Raw genomic sequence first — 18,684 nt, 5'->3', positions numbered from 1 at the left:
CATCGATAGAAAATGCATATTGGGACAAACAGATCCTCCCGCCTCTGGGACAAAAAAGGAGCTAACAGCTAATGGAGCGAAACACACAGCAGGACCGAGAGTTTCTGTTCGGGGGAACATGAGGCGTTAAGCAGTGAACTGCAGCATTTACTCCTGTTCTGTAATGAAATACACTGCTGAGGTATTTGCACTTTGATAACAAAAAGTTTATGTAGCTTTAAGCTAAATATACAACAATAAGACACAGCAGTTCACTCAGATATAATGTGGACTATTTTTAAACCCATCCTGGTAATCCTGTATATTTCAGCGTGACTTTTCTCTATAGCGCTAGCAAAACAAATATACTTATTTATTTCCTCAACATTTTAATGTTGTTCTTATTATGCCACGAGCAACTATAGATGATAGCAACAAAGTAAAGAAACAACATTTTGATTTGGGATGGTTTTCGCAGGACGGCTCTGGAGAACTGGTTTACAAAATGGTTACTTGTGACGTAAAGTACGTGTGATTTGTAGTAAATGAGCTAAAAATATAAAACATAATGAATCAATAACTTTTTGTTCTATACATTTATTTTGCCACCACATAAACCATCTAATCTATTGATTGGATTAATAGTCACCACTGCAGAGGTAAGGACAGTGACACACCTTTATTGTTTCAAACCAGCGGGACTGCTTCACTTGGTAGTAGATGACGGACTTGTACTCATTGATGCCCTCGTCTCCAGCTCCAGGGAAGATCACACTCTAGATAGCGAGAAAGAAAAAGACACAAAGCAAGTTATCAAACAACACGACTGATATATTTGGTTATACTGGCATAGCCGTAAGTTTGTTCTAAGTGGCAACATCATGATGGTTGAGTTATTAGAACTGTCAAACCATTAGCACACCTGCAGCATGTGGAAGATTGGCGAGCAGTTATTTCATAAAATATAGTCCCTGGGGCACAAAGCTTATCTAGTAGTGGCCTTTAAAAGTCTGGATGTAGTTAATGCATGCACACCTGCCTGTTGGCTGCCAATCTTATGACAGCATAGTGGAAATGAGAAATAAATTAGAAATGAATTATTTAAGGAGGAGCTGTGGCTCCCGTGCAGTGAGAAGTGGAGGGAAGCCAGGCGCAGCAGGGAAGCAGACCAGCTGGTGCGGCTGGAACCAGCCATGTAAATTGGTCTTCCTAGTGGGTCCCCCTGAGTTTCTACAACGGGTCAGGGTGCGTATGTAAAATACTACGCGTCCCCTGGGGGATTTGGCACGAGGGCTGGAGTGACAGCGGAGGGCACGCATGCCTCGCTTTCTATCAATCCGCGCTCAGCCAGCCTACCTCTTTCCTCCCACTACTCCAGCTGACTCTCTGGCCACGGTGCTGCTAAAATACTCCAACACTAATGGCTTCTGACAACCAGCAATTATGAGGAATAACAGGCCCCGTCTCCCCCAGTCACGCCGGGCAGATCTAGGGGGGGGCAGGTGCTAGCTCTAGCAACCCTTCCCCTTAACTAAAAGGCCAGGATTCATGACAGCCTCAGATTTTGGAGAGACGAAGATGGGAAAGTGGTCGAGGTCTAGCCGCAGGTGAGCAGGGTTTTTGTGGGGGTGGTGTGCTAATATGTCGGGGTGATAAGTCACTGTCCAGACTCTCTTTACACAGCATCACAAATCCTTTTTGAGACAGGGGAAGGATGACTAAATTCAGAGCCAGAAAGAGACCGGAGAAGAATGGTTGAGATAAGAGGGCCGAGACGGAAACATCCAGAGAGAAAGACACAAAAGGTTTAACCTAATGTAAACCTTGCCTGAATGAGATAACTGTAATTTTGCTATTTTCAAGTGCCTCGTGTATGGAGGCGTCTTTATGTGGCTTGATGAAAACAAAACCGACCTAAGTTTAAGGTGAATTGAAGAGAAAGTTTCTCTGAAAGTTGTCTCTCATCTCAGACACAGAACTTCCTGCGTGCCAATTAAACTCCAGGAAGGAAGAGGAAGAATTAGACCAATTAGCCCTGATCCCTGGAGAACCAAACACATGACACTGGGCATTTTCTGTGAGAAGCTGCAAGACGAGATGTCGACTGACGGGAGCTGCAGAGCTGCAGGGACACATGGCCATGACACCAGTAGATGTGATCAATGTCCCTTCATCCCTGCTGACGGCTGTCACTAACACAAATCGTTGTTTCGCAAAGGCTCTGACAGTCTTTACATACACAGTCAATATGTTCCAGTGACACTGACTGAAAAGAGCTGGGCACTCAACCCAAACTATGTTTAACCCCCTTGTGTCAAATACTATTTTGTTCAGAATCGTAGCTACTGTAGGAGCGCTGAGACGGTCCTCTTTGCAAATGTTGTTATTCTGGAGATTTATGAAATGTAGGTGACTCATCATTCTGATATCAGCACCAAAATGTAGGTATAATACTGGCACCAGACAGAGACAACATGTCTACTATAATAAACACAGTACAGCTTCTGGTTGATGACTAAAACTGGATATAACTACATATATAAATGTAACAAAACCAAAGAGAGGTACACTTGAATATTAAGAAGCAGTGTTTTTTATCTGTGTTCTAAAATCTTCTAAAAGATTTGTCCATGTAATGCAGTAAAAAGTATAGCACAAACTAAACATCCAAAAATAAATCACAATGAGACTACTTATCTAGCAATGAGAAAACCAAGCAATGTCTGTATTGTCATATGTTTCCTGTACCATCTGACAGAAGCCCGGATCATCACTGCTATTTGCCACTTCAGAACTATATTTACATTATAATCACCACTGATCCTTACACTTCCCATGCCTGCCGGGCCAAATCGCAGACGCAGCCTCTCAATTTAAGACTAATGTGTATAATTGAGGCAGCTAAGGGTAATAGCGCTCTCCTCTGATTGGCTATTTGCGGGAGGCCTCCCCGTAACCACCGATGTCTCATCTCAATTAACTTCTCCATCATCGGTCCTTGTGACTTACACTCTCACTCCAAGTACACAGGCATGCTGAGTGCCATGACAGCAATAGGACCCTTAGCGAGCCTTGCAAGAAAATATCAGGTATACCTTAAAGCTGAAATTGAGCCGGTTTCGTAACCAGTTCAAAGTTCCTTGTATTAACTTTTAACTTAATGCAAACTATTACAAGATCTCTACAAACGGTGGCCCCAAAATCAAGACAAGGGTTAAATCAAAAGTCTCAAAATCAAAAACGGTACATTCACAGGCGCGTGAGCACACACTCACTCACTCCTACAAACTCCTCATGTCCGACTCCTCTAAAGCTCTCATATCCCCCATTAACTGATGGCCTCTGCAGAACACGAGCTCAAGTCAAGCAGGGGGTGATTATAATTAAACGTCAGAGAAAGGGGTCACTGGTTCGAGACCCTAGATAAGACAACGGCTTTATTAGGACATTATGACACTGATGGGTTGGCACATGATTCAAACGGAAACCGTACTCGGGAGTTAAAAAGGTCTATGAAACAGGCTCCAAGTTGCAAATTGGCAGTCGCCACAATGATTAACGTTCAAATGTTTTGTTGTTTTTCTAGAGACTTTCAATGCAATTAATGGCATTAAGCTGCAATCCTGGACGCCAGACGTTCCTATCAATGCCTACAAGGTATGACTGAAATTTTAATAATGAATTGCTGACCACAAAACAAACATAATTAAATGATTGCTGTGCATCCCCATAAATATTGAACAAACAAATAGACAGGGGAGAAAATGATCCTTCCACCTTCATTAGCAAAGGTCATTATTTTACCAGAAGGGAAAAGCTGATTTCTCTCTCATCACTTTAAACTCTGCTGCCTACATTTCCTGTCCACATGTTTGGATCTGGAACCGACTCTGACAATGAATTAAGGAGGTTCCTGCAGTGGTGAGCCAAATGTAATGCCAGTCAATCAACCACAAAGCACCGATATTGCATTCTGTCATTTTTGACGGGTGGCAAAGGCGTACAGTCTGGCCTGTGTATCACACTGCTTTATAGGAGTCCTGGTCAGTTAAGCAGCGTGCTGAGCTGTGTGAGATTAAAGAAAGCCCGTTAAATCACAGACGGTCCGAGAGAGCGATCGGCTCGAGCACTTCTGTCCAGAATTGCTGACAATGAGCTGAACCCAGGTGAAATACCAAATAGGTACAAGTTAATATTCCTCAGCCGTACCTCCAGTTTCTTGCCGTCCTCGTCGTAAACGGACATGATCACCTCTATATTTTTGGGCTTGGTCTTGCTCCCTTTGTCAAAATCCCCGAGAGCCAGAGTCACGTAGATGTCGTTTCGCACATCACCTTTAGGAAAAAGAGACAAGCCGGTCAGATGGGAGGAAATCCTCACTTTTAAAGGTTTTCCAGCACTCATTATTCACCCTTCTGGATACATATAATAATATTGCTGCATTACATCGTAGGTGGGGTAAGTGCATGTCTGGGACCATATACTTCTTGGGGGACTTCAGTCCATTAAATAACTAATGTCTTCATCAAACCTTGAAGTATATGTCCTTTTCTCTCGAACTCACATTTTGTAAAATAGCAGCTATTCATTCTAATTCACTTTCTGAATGAATGATTCAGCAAATCAAATAAGTAATACAAAAAAGAGACAGGCAGCAATGGTAGAGCTTTTTAAAAACACCTGGCATGATGATCTCAGGAAAGCCCATCTTGCGAGCCACGGCTGTTGATCGGTCCACCAGGTGAGGGAAGTCCTTCCTTATCTGATGGATGTCTCCAGGAAGCAGCTTCAGAGTCACCCACAGGCCTGGTGATGAATTCAACGTAAAAGAGGTGAGGGGCCGAGATAACGTCAGGAGAAGACAATGTGAGAGCAACCTGCCCCGGGAAAATACTGAAAAGAGATTTATCCTCGCGCTTCCCGCCGTCAAGAGTGACATCTAACGGCTCTCCAGCGAGACACTAAATAAAAGCTACCCTCGGGTATGTGATTAGGAAAGCATGACCACAACTACAAAATCCATACTTGGGGACGCCGAGGAGTTATGAAAAATCACAGCAAAATATTTAATTCATCTGTTGAGCCTTGATGATTGATGCTGGGTTTGACATCTACAATACCACCTGTATATGAGCACATTTGATCTGCTTTGTAGACGAGTCTTTTTGTTCTGATCAGACTAAAAAGTCTCAGAGCTTGGATCAAATAAAAGTGCAAATTCTGAGCACCAATACTGGGAGGGGGGAAAACAAGTACAAAACAAACTTTTTCTACTGCCAAATTTATAACAATGTCTGCAATGCCTCAGACTTTCTATTTTAATATGAGAATAAATGACACTTATTGTATATAAATCGTGCAGTTATTCCCAGACTTATATAATTGGTCTTGGAAAGACCCGACAGTGCAAAGCTTGAGAAGAACCCTCTGTGGCTCTGAATAATTCTGAAACAAAAGGGCCTTCAGGGGGCTTTCATGGGTCATATTTCCTAACAATTTAACACCAGTGGCAGCCCCGCTTTTCTAAAGCTTCTTTTCTGCAGACACTGCACAGTGTGCCAGCTTCAGCCCTGTAACCACACTCACTCTTAATATTCTCTCAGGACAAACAAAGCAGCGTCGGCACATACCTCTTAACAAGACTGAAAATGACCCCCCCCCCCCCCCCCCAAAAAAAAAGGGTGGGGGTCCAATTAAAGAAGTCATCATGTATTGTGTCCCTTCACAGGCCAGCAAAGTGAGTGGTGTCTGTGAACCCTGAGGCTTTATTCACTTTCGCTTTGCAGGACCCACATTGTTATGAGTGACACATCCCTCACTAGCCGAGCTGGAAGCCTTTTGATACGCGAGCGTGACCGAAACAGCTGCTCCGCTGCTCTTCCCAGTGTGGGTCGGAGCAGATCTGACATTTATCCAAGTACATCTTCATAGAGCATGACAATACCGTGGAGGCTGTGATGTTGTTTCCCCCCCTCCCAGCACAAATCCCTTAGATGGCTAAATGTTGTTCTTCCAGCTACGGATGTCAAATCACGGATAACTTAAGATCCAGTCTTCGCAGAAGACTCACCAGCTTAATTAACAGCTGGATTACTTACATCTTGTAGTCATGGTGATGGGGGCAACTATTTATAGTACGAGCGGTGATGTATGGTGTGAGCTCTCAACAAAGAATTATGTTCTTATTAGCACGATGAACACTTTCAACTCCCTGCCAGTGCATTGGGGTTAATGGTACTTTGTGTGGACACATCTAAAATGAAGTATTACAGATAATGACAGCAGTACAGTAGGAGGTTATGTAGGCTAAATATAATATTAACCTCTGACCTTAATTAGAATCCCTTCTTGTAAGGATTGGGAAATATTTTTGAAGAGATGAAAGATGAATAGACAACTTTTTTCTACATAGATAATAGGTGTATTCAAATTCATGTCAATGCCGAGAGTAACCAAAGAAAAGCCGGAGGAAAGAGCACACTCACAATTACAAAACGTGTTTTATAAAATAAAAATATGCTGAAACACAGATTTATAGAATTAATAAACAAGGAGATTATATCATCGTTATGAGTGTGTGGCTTCCCCCTTCTTAAAGAGAATCTTTGGGTTTTTTCAACCTGGACCCTAAGAGACTAATGGGGACAACAATTAATAAGATTGGTCCAGTACTCGGGGCCGCTGCACAGGCTTCTCATCATCAATTTACATCCAATAAAAGTGCTTGTTTTTGCCCCCGACGAGCTCCGATTGATATTACAAGTGTCGACAAGGACCCTTCAGAGAAATAAAACATTTTTCTTTACCTTTCGCTTGATCCGGTCTCTTGGTTATTATTGTGTCGTGTGACTTGTTGCCGGAAGACAACGGTGGAAAAGTCAGTGAGAGTTTGGGGGGGAGGAGTGTCGGGGTTTGTTGTGTTGGAGTACAGAAAGCATAGCTAAGTTTATCTAAAAGGATCTTCAATGGTGGGACTGAATGTGGATGCAAGACTTCTCCGAGCGAGACTTGTTTGGACACAATAACAAACGAGGAAAGGTAAAAACAAATTCTCATTTCTCTTTAGGGTTATTCCCATAATGTTGTCAGAGACTTAATATAACAATCTGAGCCGGTGAGTGGCAGAAACAAGCACTTCAGCGACGGTGAGAAGTTGCTCCCAGCGATTACACTGCAGCCCGATTGGCTGCTGCCCTCTGCAGCCATCCCTCTCAATACTGGACTAAGTTTAAAATCTGTTGAGGCACGAGTACGACACACATTTTATTGATAAAAGTCAGATTAACAGTTTCCTCCTTGACCCTGGTTCTCGTGTCTGAACCTTGCACTGTACCTTGGCCCTTGTGATTGACTTCTTTGGCGGTGATAACTTTGTTGATGACGGTCTGGAGGAAGTCGTTCTCCCCTGCCACCCTGGGTGAAAAACGGGAGATGTTCAGCTGCTTGTGGCGAATGGCGTCATCCAACGCTAGCCTGCAGTATGCACACGACAGGCAAAAACCGCAGAGAAGAAGGAGAGAGAGGAGGAGGAGGAGGAGGAGGAGGAGGAGGAGGAGGAGGAGCGGGGCAAAAGAGCCACAAAGTGATGGTGTTGAGGAGGGAGAAAGGGATGAAAGATGGACGGGGAGACAGAGAGAGACACACCGAAGAGTGATGCGAATACCGTGACAGACACAAAGCCGCTTGTTAGCAGTTAGCAGGGAGGCAGGATGGGCGATGGAAGAAACACACAGAGAAATCATCGTTTAGGAAATGATGCGTTTAAAGTGCCACTGGAGCAGTGGGAAGCTTGACCTGTACCCCATCCGAAACCAACATTCCCACTCTGCTTCAGTGAGAGAGCAAATGTAAAATATAACATCATGTTTTGTCCTCCAGGGGGGCTTCAGGTGTAGATAATACGAAACTGATTGAGCAGAGTGACGTACAGAGCATAAGGAAGTAGCAGGTGTGATCTGGGAAACACGTGTGTGGCAGCTGTGAGAGGACTGTGTGCAGTTGGCGGGGACGCCATCTGCAGTAGAGAGGAGGACTCTAAACAAGCAGAAGAAGTAGCGCATGGAGGAGAAGACAGCGGTGATGGCAGCATGGAGGAAGCCGTAAAGGATCTCTGTCAATCAGGCTGTCTTCAGTGCCTCCAAACTCAAATCCAAAACCGATCCGAGCAAGGAAGCAAACTGACAGACGGGAGAGGTTTGTACGTGCATTTGGATCTGATGAATTGGATTGGGACAGAGTGGGACATTGATGAGGTATGATGGACAGAGGAATCTGGTTTTGTGTTCCTTATCAAGTGTTTGATTATTTTTACTTAAGATTAATGGATTAAAAGATGTCAGAAAACAGGGGAAAATGTGCATTCGATTCTTCCAGAGTCCAAGATGACGTCTTCTAAATGCTGGTTTCATCTCACTAACAGCAACGATACAAAGCAGGGAGAAGCAGAACATCCTCACATTCGAGAAGCTTCAATCAGAGGATTTTTGCATCGAATGGCTGAAATGATGAGTCAATTGTTAGCCAATTGATTTCTGTCAATCAGCTAATTGATCATTTCAGCACAATGGGAACTTTTGCTACAAATGCATTATCTAAATGAAAGTTGGTTTGATTCCAGACAACATGCCGGAGATGAGCTCTACTCAGACCTAAAATGAAGGAGTGTCCGGGACAAACGAGAACAACAAACTATTTCAGCAAGATTTCGACCGATCTAGTCCAATACTGAAAGCCATTTCCATTTCTGTGTGGATGCCAGGAGTCTATCCAACTTACATCACTACATCATACCGCCGCTAAATGGCTCCAACACTTCCTGCCTCTGCCGGCCTTGAAAACACACACTGTAATGGGCGGCGGAACTGCCATTTCAAAACTTCATCAGTCAAAATGTAGTGGCATATATTCACACTTGGACGTGGCCTTGTAGAACCTGTTCTTCCCCTCACGCTGGAAGGCTCTAATTTCCATGATTTATGCTCACAGATAAAACTGTTAAGTGAGGTGATCTGCCAGCTAAACTGCCTGAATCTGAAGCCTTTCCAATTATGCAGGAAATCACGTTAAGGAAAAGGTTACTCTGGCTCTGTACGCAGTCCTACGAGAATGGCAGCAGTTAATGAGATTGCCTTAATTGAGTCAGCAGAGAATAGGCGAGCGTGCACTGTCTTAAAACCTTTGCTAATCAGGTGTCAAGAATTTAAGACTTTAAAAAAATGTAATTAACTACTACGTCTGACATACTGTACATACTCAAAATAATGTAAATAAGTGTAAAAGCAGAACTATTTCCGCTTTCATGCAACATTATCCCGAGCTTAAAGGAACTCTATGCCCCCTTATGAGTGAATGTGATTTATTTTTTGCTGCTGAACAATCCACTTACGGCTGAAATGGGATAAAGTGCTGCTTGTCTTCATCGTCCATTTTGCCCGTTATGATGTCAGTGACATCCATTACTGTGGAAAAACAAGGAGAGAGGGTTAAAACATCCTGAGGGCATGTAGAGCGTAAGCGTAGCACGGCTGTGAAAGAGACAACTGCACGGCAAGAGACGCATCGGGGGGTTGAAAGCAGTCGATGTTGACTCTTCTTCATGAGCACTAATTAAGGCAGATGCAAGGCTACGAGACACATTTAATGAGCAAATGTGAAGAACAGCTTAAAGAGTAACTTAACATGCCCAGACAGCCTTGTTTTGTTGACCTCCGGTGTGTGAACTTCTCACCTTGCTGCAGTACATCTGTACTCCAGGACCCAGTGATATCACTGTTGGGCGTGGTTACATTTATGACCACACCGGGGGGGGGGATTGAGTGGACATGAAAGCCGGGAGATGAGATTTGTGGGCAAGTACCTAACATCCTGTTACAACAAGATTCTCTGGCATACTCTGTCAGGTTTACGCTGGTCTATCGCAAGCCTGGCGACCCGCCTCGTGTGCGACGGTGAGTATGAAGTTACGGATAACGTTATAGTGCTGAATGTAGCAGTACAGTGTGTGTACAGTTTATTTGTCTGTGGATTAAATGCTTCTGCTTCTCAAGACACAAGCCAAGTCCCCGTGTCTGTCTTAAAGTTCTGGTAAAGAAGTTGAGCCCCAAAAAGGTAGCAACAACTTTGGCCCAGGCTCACTTACGGTGAGCAGACGTTTAGAGTGGACCAGCTATTAACACCAAACACAAGATGCATAAACACTTTTGATATTTGCCAGGCAAGCAAGATCAGGGATTGAATTTACCCAAAAATGAACTTTGACCAGCGAAGCCGGACACCAAAACAGGAAACGCATTCTTGAATCGGCTCCAACTGAGTTGGCTGAATTGGCTTGAGAGGCGGAGCAAATACTCTCAGTGACTGGAGCTGATTTGACGGCACCTTTACTCTATTGCCCGTGATAACGGTGTCTTAAAACGAGTAAATCTCCAAAATCAGGCTTTCCGTCATGCTGTGTACTGCGCCAATGATGATGATGTCTAAAGATAAGCCGTCATAAATCAGGCTGTCATTTTCCTTCTCTTCAAGTGGCAGTGGGAGAAAAAAGACACTGAAAGAGGGGTGTCGTTTTCTCTGCTGGAGAACTGTGGGCAAAACGCCAATCTAATTAGTTTACGTCTGGCTGCTTGCCAACAGGAGATAAATCAAACTAATTATTTTTTCCACTTTAGCTAGATATCTGTGAATTTTTGCCCAAATACATTTACTCATCTGGGCAAAGAGTAAGAATACTTTTAAGTATCCTTGTACCTCTCTTATCCAATCTCATGCACAAAGACATATTTGTGCAGAGTCACAACTACGAAGTTTTAAGATAATCAGTGTTTTTAAAAGGTGACCTCCGATCCGACAACAGCAACACAACTCGTACTTTGCAGCTCTTTTTGGACGAACAGGTCATCGCCGTGTCTCTGTGTCGACTGCTTTACCTGCCACTCCGAAGGGTCTCCTCAGTCCCGCCGTCAGCTTCTTGGTGTTGTTGTCTCTTAGCTCCATGCGCCCCACTCTGACAATCTGACACACAAAGCTGATCTTCTCTCTCTTCAGGTCTTCACTGCCCAAGTCCTGAGGCGGGGAAAAAAAAGGACAATACTGCTGATGCTGTTGCCTTTAGAGTCAATAATATGGACTCCTACTTTAGGCAGACGAATCAAAAACTTGTATATTTGCCCCTTTTTTTCAGGCTACAGCAACGCTAGGGTGCACAACAGAAACTGATCGATTGCTCCTTCTTGTGTGAAGATGAGTTTGAAAAAAAGGGGGAAACTTTTCATCACAAATTGCTTCAGAAACATCTGGGATTGTGTCCACAGATTCATTTCCTGTGGGCAATACATTCCAAAACTAGCAGAGTGCTCCCAGTGGGTGCACGCTGACCCTTCTGCCCTTGGGCTTCCATTAGACAGAGGTGACTGCCTTGGTAAATACAAACGGCGAGCCAAGCGCTTTCTGAGAGAGCTCAACAAATACAGGCTCTGCAAACAGGCTCCCACATGCTTCATGACATGGCTGAATAAACAGTGGACTACCACAGGCGAGCGTGCACACGCACAGAGAAACACAGTGACACACATACAAGCAAACACACTCACCGTGAAGACGGCCCGCAGATTGTGAAGCTGGTCTATGTCTTTCACCAGACCCGAACTTGACCATTTCACCAGGTAGTTTTCACTGTGAGGGAGAGAGCACAGGAAAGAAGCATGGATTGTCATTACAATCTGTCCCAGCGTTGAAACACCTATGATACGGTGAATCAGAGCATCAGTTCGGTTGCATTAACAACTACATCTTCCTTCAAAAGCTGCGGAAGCTTGAATTTGAATCCAGACGAAGAGAAACATTCCGCAGCCGAGCTGCTCTACTTGTGATAATTTGCTGACACAATCCTATAAACAATAGAAAATCCCTGGGAAGCAGACTGCACTTGTTCTGGTCATGTGTGTGTGTGTGTGTGTGTGTGTGGGGTTGTGAGTTTCCAAGTGTCTGTCATTGTTTGTACTGGGGCTGTATCAAATCCTTTGCAGATTCTTTTATTTATTTTTTTGCATGTCTATTCATTCAGTTTAAACTCAGTATTTCTGCACAGTTGCAGTTAAAGATTAGGTTAAACTAGTATTATCTATATTATAAGTAGGATACTACTGTAGGATTACATTCCAGTGGTGGCTGGTTAGGATTGATTCCGACTTGTACGATCCAAATATTTTCAATAACTTCAAAGAACAAGATGATGAATGTAATCATTTTCAAAATTCCCAGCATGTATTTATCTGAGGAGAATATTCTGCTTTAATCCATATTTGTTGGCGTTTAGCCTTTCTAAAACCGTTTGCTCCTCCACTAGCCACACACACAAGGGATGCACACACCAGTATTAACGGGGAGAGCTAACAGCAATTCAACGGCACCATGAATTACATTTATACAACAACAATAAATATATATATTTTATGTTTTTAGGATGAGGAGATCATAAAATAACAGATATTGAAAGCAAACCTCAATAGAAGCTTTGAATGTAAGAAAGAATGACGTCCAATACAGCCCTGGTTTGTGCTGAGTAAGTACATCAAAAACAACCTCGATATTATCTGGTCCATACAGGGTATTAGTTTCAGTCTTGTGTATATGAAGGGAACATCTAAACCCATCATCCCTCAATGTAAAAATACCAAAATGTGTTTGAGTTGTCACGATTGCTATGAATAGAATCTCGACTGCACGAGCGACGTCAAATAAAGAACACGGGCGTATAGTTCAGACCGTGGTTCAAGGCACAAGTGCATCATCTTTCAAATGTTCCCCTGGCAACACAGGAACTTGGAATTCAATTGTCAGTGCAGTAATAGAGGTAAAGGGTAAAACTGAAATATAGCACAGGCCATAAAAACACAATGCTTAGTCGGAACTTTTGTATGTGAATGTAATTGAGTGAAAAAGGGGGAAAAAAGAGAGAGCGGTAAGTGAATAAGCACACATGGGTTCACCTGATGAACTTGGACTCCACCGGGTCGTAGAGTGACATCAGCACCTCCGCGTCCTCGCCGATCTTACACACCACATTCTTCAGAGTCACGAAGAGGGCAAACGACGGTGTGGAGGCAAACTTTGCTTGCCTGCTCAGATCGATATTCTGCTTCTGAGACTGTCGGAGGGAAACAGAAATATTGCATTCAATATCTGGCATTCTTCCACGGCTTTCTGTCACATGCAGGGAGACTTTGGGCCTGTGGAGTTTAAACAATGAGCCCAGGGGAAAAAGACCCAAGGATCCCTGGGACAACATCAGCGTATAAAGAAGGAGATTCTGTGTGTAGGTGGGGTGAGCAACTGCACACCGAATAATTGAATGTCAGCCACTGCCTCTGTGCTTTAATGAAATTTCAAAAAGCAAGATTTAACTAAAAAAAAAATCTTGATCTCCAGAGCTGCATCTGCAGTAAATGGTGGGACTCCTTGCGCGATTCCTTGGACGCCCTTCAGAAATAAGCTGGGGCCACATCATAAATATTTATCACGTTGACCTGGACACACTCTTATTGCCCATGCATATGCAATAAGGACCTCTGGATGACAAGGTCACATAAAATGAGACCATATAACTGCAGGGCACTTGGCGTCTGACACTCCCACATACTGCCAACTGACATTCAGGTGAGGGATGCCACTGATACGCCAAGTAAAATAGACAGAGAGTCTGGCTGAGTTCCTGGCTTTCTGAAGAAGCAGTCAAGCGTCGTTTTGCACCAGCGGTGGCCCCATTTCCCCCACTTTTAAACTGAAGTTGGGCCAAAACTCCATTTTAGATCAAACTGCAAGGGTATTTTTCTGTGCATTCGTAAACAAACTTTGTTTATTTGTTTGACATTGTCATAGCCTGTGCAGTTGCTACTTGACAGGTGTCAGTCAAGATCTTTTTTTTAAAAAGCAAAGCAGCATAATACTTTATGCAATCATGTAACTGATAAACTATCTTCATTCACAGTTTTGGAAGCAGTGGGATTATTGTCACACAATTAAATGTAAATGAAAGTACAGCTAACTGCTGGTTTTGCAGGTATTTAGTCATTAACCACAGTTTTGGACAAATTACATTTTTGACCTGGTGATGGTTCTAGATTTTACGTTGAGGGTTCTCCAAAGTCAGAAGAATTCATCCACGAGGGACCTTGAGTGTCTGTACCACAACTTTCAAAGGTTGTGATGTTTCAGTCTGGACACAGTGATGGACCGACCAACCGACCTACATCCCTAGAGCCACACCGCTAGCATGGCTTAAAATGTTATACTTGTGCATAGGGATAGCAGAAGGAAGAGGAAATCATATTATGTCAAACAATTATCTTGTATGAAGAGCAGTAATAAGCCTTCTACCAGCTCTTTTTCCTACTGCAAACATTGTGACTGCATGTTTGATTCTGACTGAGATTTAATGCGGCAGAAAGAACAAGATCAAGAAGTGACCACATTAAGATCACACCATGCATCATGTCCATTCACACTGTGTGCTAATGTGCTTTTACTTATCTTTGTTACACTGGATAGCTTAGATAAAGACCGGCGTTTTAGTTGCAGGTGTAAAAATGACCAGGTCCTTTCCATCTTTACCTTCTCTTCTTGAATCCGGTCCTCGATTTGTTTGGAGGCCGCCTCGTGTGCTCTGAACAGGCTGACGGTGCTGGTGAGCTCTGGGTCCAGTATGTTTCCATCTTTGTCTCTGACCACCAGGTCGAGATCCAAGTACCTAGCATAAAAATGGCAGAGGGTTAACGAGCACCAGAACCAATATGACAACATACAGCAGAATACCTAAAGAAAAAGTTCCCCTACTTTGCTCAACGCTTTCTTCTATGGAAGGTGTAAACGCAGACAACAGCATGCCGCCAAGATCTAGTCAATATATTTCATCAACTCATGACTTCCTGCTTCTGCAGAGGCAATCCCATTTCTCTACCTGGCCAAAGGTTTCAAGTTTCATCACAGGAGGACAATGGAGCTTCACGATTTTCATTTCCAACTGATTCTCTAGGCCCACTGCAGTCACAGCAAGAGCTGTCATTTCATGATGGAATACAGTACGGTTTGCTGAAGCTAAATCCCTCCAGTTTGTCCTCAAGCTAAGTGATGAGCTGTCATTTTTTATTGACTTGACACTGCTGACCTATTCCAACAAGAGTCCTTTTCCCGGATAGATCTGGTGATTAAGGGACATAAGGTGTGGGGAGGCGAGGACAGTCTGGATCCTCACTTGTTGCCGTAGTCTATCTTGGAGGTGACTTTCTGTTTGAGCTCGGCGAGCTCGTCCTGCGGTAGGGTGCCGGACAGGATCTGGGAACGCCATTCGATGAGGCTGTAGATCATGTCACGGACAGAGTTGAACATCTCACGTTTGTCCCCCTGAAAGCGGAGACAGACTGGTGAACATGTGCGCAGCTTTGAACATCCATGTGCTCGTGTGTCTGAACTGTTGACTGGCAAGAGGACACGTTCACGCCGGTAGGTCAGGCAGGTCATCAGCAGCAGGTACAGGCCAATGTCGGTGAACAAAGTGAACGGTGGAATTACCTTGGGCCAGATTCAACCAAAACAATCTGCCGGTCAGAGCCTGATCAATACTGCAATTTTTAAGGCCAATACTTTTGACTGTAAAATGTGTGAAAACGCTTATAAAATCATATTAGTGTTGTTGTGTTAAGATGTGCATAAATTAACACTTTATACATTTTTTAATCAAATTTTTTTTTTTTAAATACTAATAATTCTATCACTATAAAAAACGAATCATTACAAATAACCACTTTAAATAAAAATTAATTAATTAACTCAAATTAAGAAAACAGGAGTCAAATACATAGAATTTCAGCCTATAAGCATGAATATACAACTTTATTTTTAAATAGTATATATATATATATATATATATCTGTAGTGTACCAATAGTGATAAGCTCATATACTGTACAAGCACTAACACCTAAAAGCCAGAGTGTGTCTTTAGCCTCGAACATCTATACGATGCCTTATCACATCTATTCACATGAGTGTGTGTGTGTGTGTGTGTGTGTGTGTGTGTGTGTGTGTGTGTGTGTGTGTGTGTGTGTGTGTGTGTGTGTGTGTTTCCACTTGGGTTTGGACAGCCATGCTTACCACATATAAGTCCCTCCATATTGTAGCCCACTCCCGCAGCGTGGTGGTAACCTCCTGAACCAGGGGCAGCTCAGTGGGAATGACCGTCTCCTTTTGCCTGCGGTGACGGTGAACACATTTCAAACACTTTTCCTCTCCACATGGAGACACTGTCTGTATTAAACGTGTTGCCTGTTATCTAAGTAAATTCAGATTATTTCTTTTTCACATTTGGTTGAAATCCTTTAGTTATAAACAAACATGTGTTCCTCAAGGTTCTCAGCTGAATCAAGGACTTTGAAGTTAGGGGGTAGGGGGGGGTTATCTTTTTTTCGTGTGAAATCAAAGAAGACGGATCAAAAGAAAACAGTTTCACAGGTAGCGCAACAGCAAACCCTCCCGTCACATCTTATCAAGTGGAGACCTCTTCCCTGACTCAACCTTTCATGTATACCGTTACCCTGAGATAAAATTGCATATTATGAGATAGAAGACTTTGTCACTCAAAAGTGAAAGTGGAGAAGTACTAACCCACTGCCCTCGACTGTGGCCTCTTTCAGGTGGATATAACAAGCAGGAAACACACCCTAGAAGAGGAAGAACCGGGACAGAAGTTGAACACTGAAAAAACTGAAGCTGTAAAGAGCAAACGGATATGAGTGCGTGTGTGAAACCCGTGTTTGCTGGCCACTCACCTTTTTGGATTTTCTCCTCAGCCTATGCCCTCTGTACCAGTCTAATGGAGAACAGAGTTATGTTACATGTAGGCTGCTTTTTCCATAAAGCTAAAGTAAACTACTGTTAATCAATTCACAATAAACAATGACATTACAGTTATAAACAACACTGAATATACTGTGGAGGTCTTATTTACAGGAACACACCATCATAACCATTCTTGCTATATATATCTATATATATATATATATAATCCTATTGAACACATGTAGAAAAATCTGGACAAAACAGAAGAGGTACTAGTGATGGAAATAATGTCCGACATTGGCGCGTCAGCTGTGATCACGCGTGTCACCAGTCAGCCTGCGCTCACCTTCATGTGTCTCAAGTATGTGCACTGTGTCTCCAATCTGCAGCGACAGCTCCTCCTCTCCCCGGGCATCGTAGTTATAGATTGCTGGAGAAAAGATGGGAGAGGACAATATAAGAGGAGCAGATATTACAGGAGGAGGGGAGAGAGAAAAAAAAGAAAAAGAAAAAAGGCAATAAAGCGTTTGGCTCCCTCGTGGCGCTAATTGTGTGCCATTGCAATGTGTAGTAGAGGCATCACACATCCACAGGATGTCCACCCACACGTTCTGACACAGTGGTGGCCGGGTCTGGCACCGTCGATGCTGCAATATCAACAAACTACTACCGCCCACTGCAAAGAAACCAATAACGATGGAGAGCGCCAAAACAACAATAATGCGGGTGGAAAACAGATTTTGCTCAGGATTACAGGAGGATAATAAAATACTGCCGTGTTCCTGGTTTTCTGAGGTGTTCACAGACAAAACAAGCGGGGGGGACATGAAGACGCTTCTCTGGTTCTCTCGTCAACACGACAAACGCATATTTTTTTTGTCTGTGTTGTTGTTTTGTTTGCTTAAATGAACAGGAATCACTAGAGCACATCACAGGCTGCTCCCTAAAGTTAGGTTGGTAAACCGCCAGCATGTTCTGGCGAAGTTAAATGAAGTAGCCAAAAGGGAAAGTGTGTCGACATCTACAGAATAACAATTAATGTAAGTGTAATGATTGAATACAACTCAGCAGCGACAAACCAACCGTTTTGGACTTCACTTAAAAGACCAGAGCCCCATCTGAAAAGATTTATGTATACTTAGTATGTAATATAAATGGGAAAATGTTAATACCTAGAGATAAATGTGACACATGGGACGGATATTTTTCTCTTTTCTTTTTTTTTTTTATCTCAAGAGAAAAATGCTCAGTAAAATCTCTTTTGCATTCCTGGATCTGCACCAAAAACAAATCCCTCATTCCTTGGGCTTCATTTTCTACCAAATGTACTAAAAACTGTTAAAACTTATTGCTAAACGGAGGCCAAAAATATCTCAGTAGTAAATCTTAGTAGAAATCTTCAATAAGTAGTCTGTACCACATGAAAAAACATTTCTTTCACACTAAAAAAAAGACCTTAGTGGATACATTTTATTGTAAATGCACCGATACAATGCAGGTTATTCTCCATCTACAGTCAGAGCTGCATCAACATGTCAAGGTTATAACGAGGATACCATCCTGACTGGTTGGTCTTGTTCTCTCATTCTGTGAGAACATGTCGCTGTCAAACCGACCATGACCGACACCGGTCTTTGAGAAATCCTACAAACCCGCCCGCCCGCCTCCTTTCTATTATGGATTTTTCAAAGATCAAATAGTTAATAAATTCACTCAAAACAAAATATGTAATATTCAGATTTCTGATCTTGTACAAAGAAATCAATGTTGAAGTCCGGCCTGATGTTGCCCTACACTTCAAAGAACGATCCCAGTCTCTTCCACACAGTGAGGCATACAGCTTATTAATCAAACACCGGGATCAGTACTCTGTATA

The 18,684-nt window shown here is 43.0% G+C and overlaps 1 protein-coding gene across 1 annotated transcript in view; it reads right to left on the bottom strand.

The window, feature by feature from the left end:
* Nucleotides 1-18,684, bottom strand: part of dock1 (dedicator of cytokinesis 1) — a 159,415-nt gene that overhangs the window by 126,725 nt on the left and 14,006 nt on the right. Inside the window, exons 2-15 of the mRNA XM_079182099.1 lie at nucleotides 17,155-17,238; nucleotides 16,799-16,839; nucleotides 16,635-16,690; nucleotides 16,125-16,221; nucleotides 15,227-15,375; nucleotides 14,587-14,722; nucleotides 12,966-13,123; nucleotides 11,568-11,649; nucleotides 10,905-11,040; nucleotides 9,365-9,437; nucleotides 7,313-7,392; nucleotides 4,660-4,785; nucleotides 4,189-4,313; nucleotides 657-755 (exon numbers count right to left, since the gene is read on the bottom strand). Coding sequence (XP_079038225.1) covers nucleotides 657-755; nucleotides 4,189-4,313; nucleotides 4,660-4,785; nucleotides 7,313-7,392; nucleotides 9,365-9,437; nucleotides 10,905-11,040; nucleotides 11,568-11,649; nucleotides 12,966-13,123; nucleotides 14,587-14,722; nucleotides 15,227-15,375; nucleotides 16,125-16,221; nucleotides 16,635-16,690; nucleotides 16,799-16,839; nucleotides 17,155-17,238 — 1,442 coding nt within the window. The remainder of the gene's footprint in view (nucleotides 1-656; nucleotides 756-4,188; nucleotides 4,314-4,659; nucleotides 4,786-7,312; nucleotides 7,393-9,364; nucleotides 9,438-10,904; nucleotides 11,041-11,567; nucleotides 11,650-12,965; nucleotides 13,124-14,586; nucleotides 14,723-15,226; nucleotides 15,376-16,124; nucleotides 16,222-16,634; nucleotides 16,691-16,798; nucleotides 16,840-17,154; nucleotides 17,239-18,684) is intronic.

Source organism: Pholis gunnellus (genome assembly GCF_910591455.1).
Source record: "Pholis gunnellus genome assembly, chromosome: 21".
NCBI classification, from domain to species: Eukaryota; Metazoa; Chordata; class Actinopteri; order Perciformes; family Pholidae; genus Pholis; species Pholis gunnellus.
The sequence above is the reverse complement of the archived record's forward strand: the minus strand, read 5'-3'. Positions and strand labels throughout refer to the sequence as shown.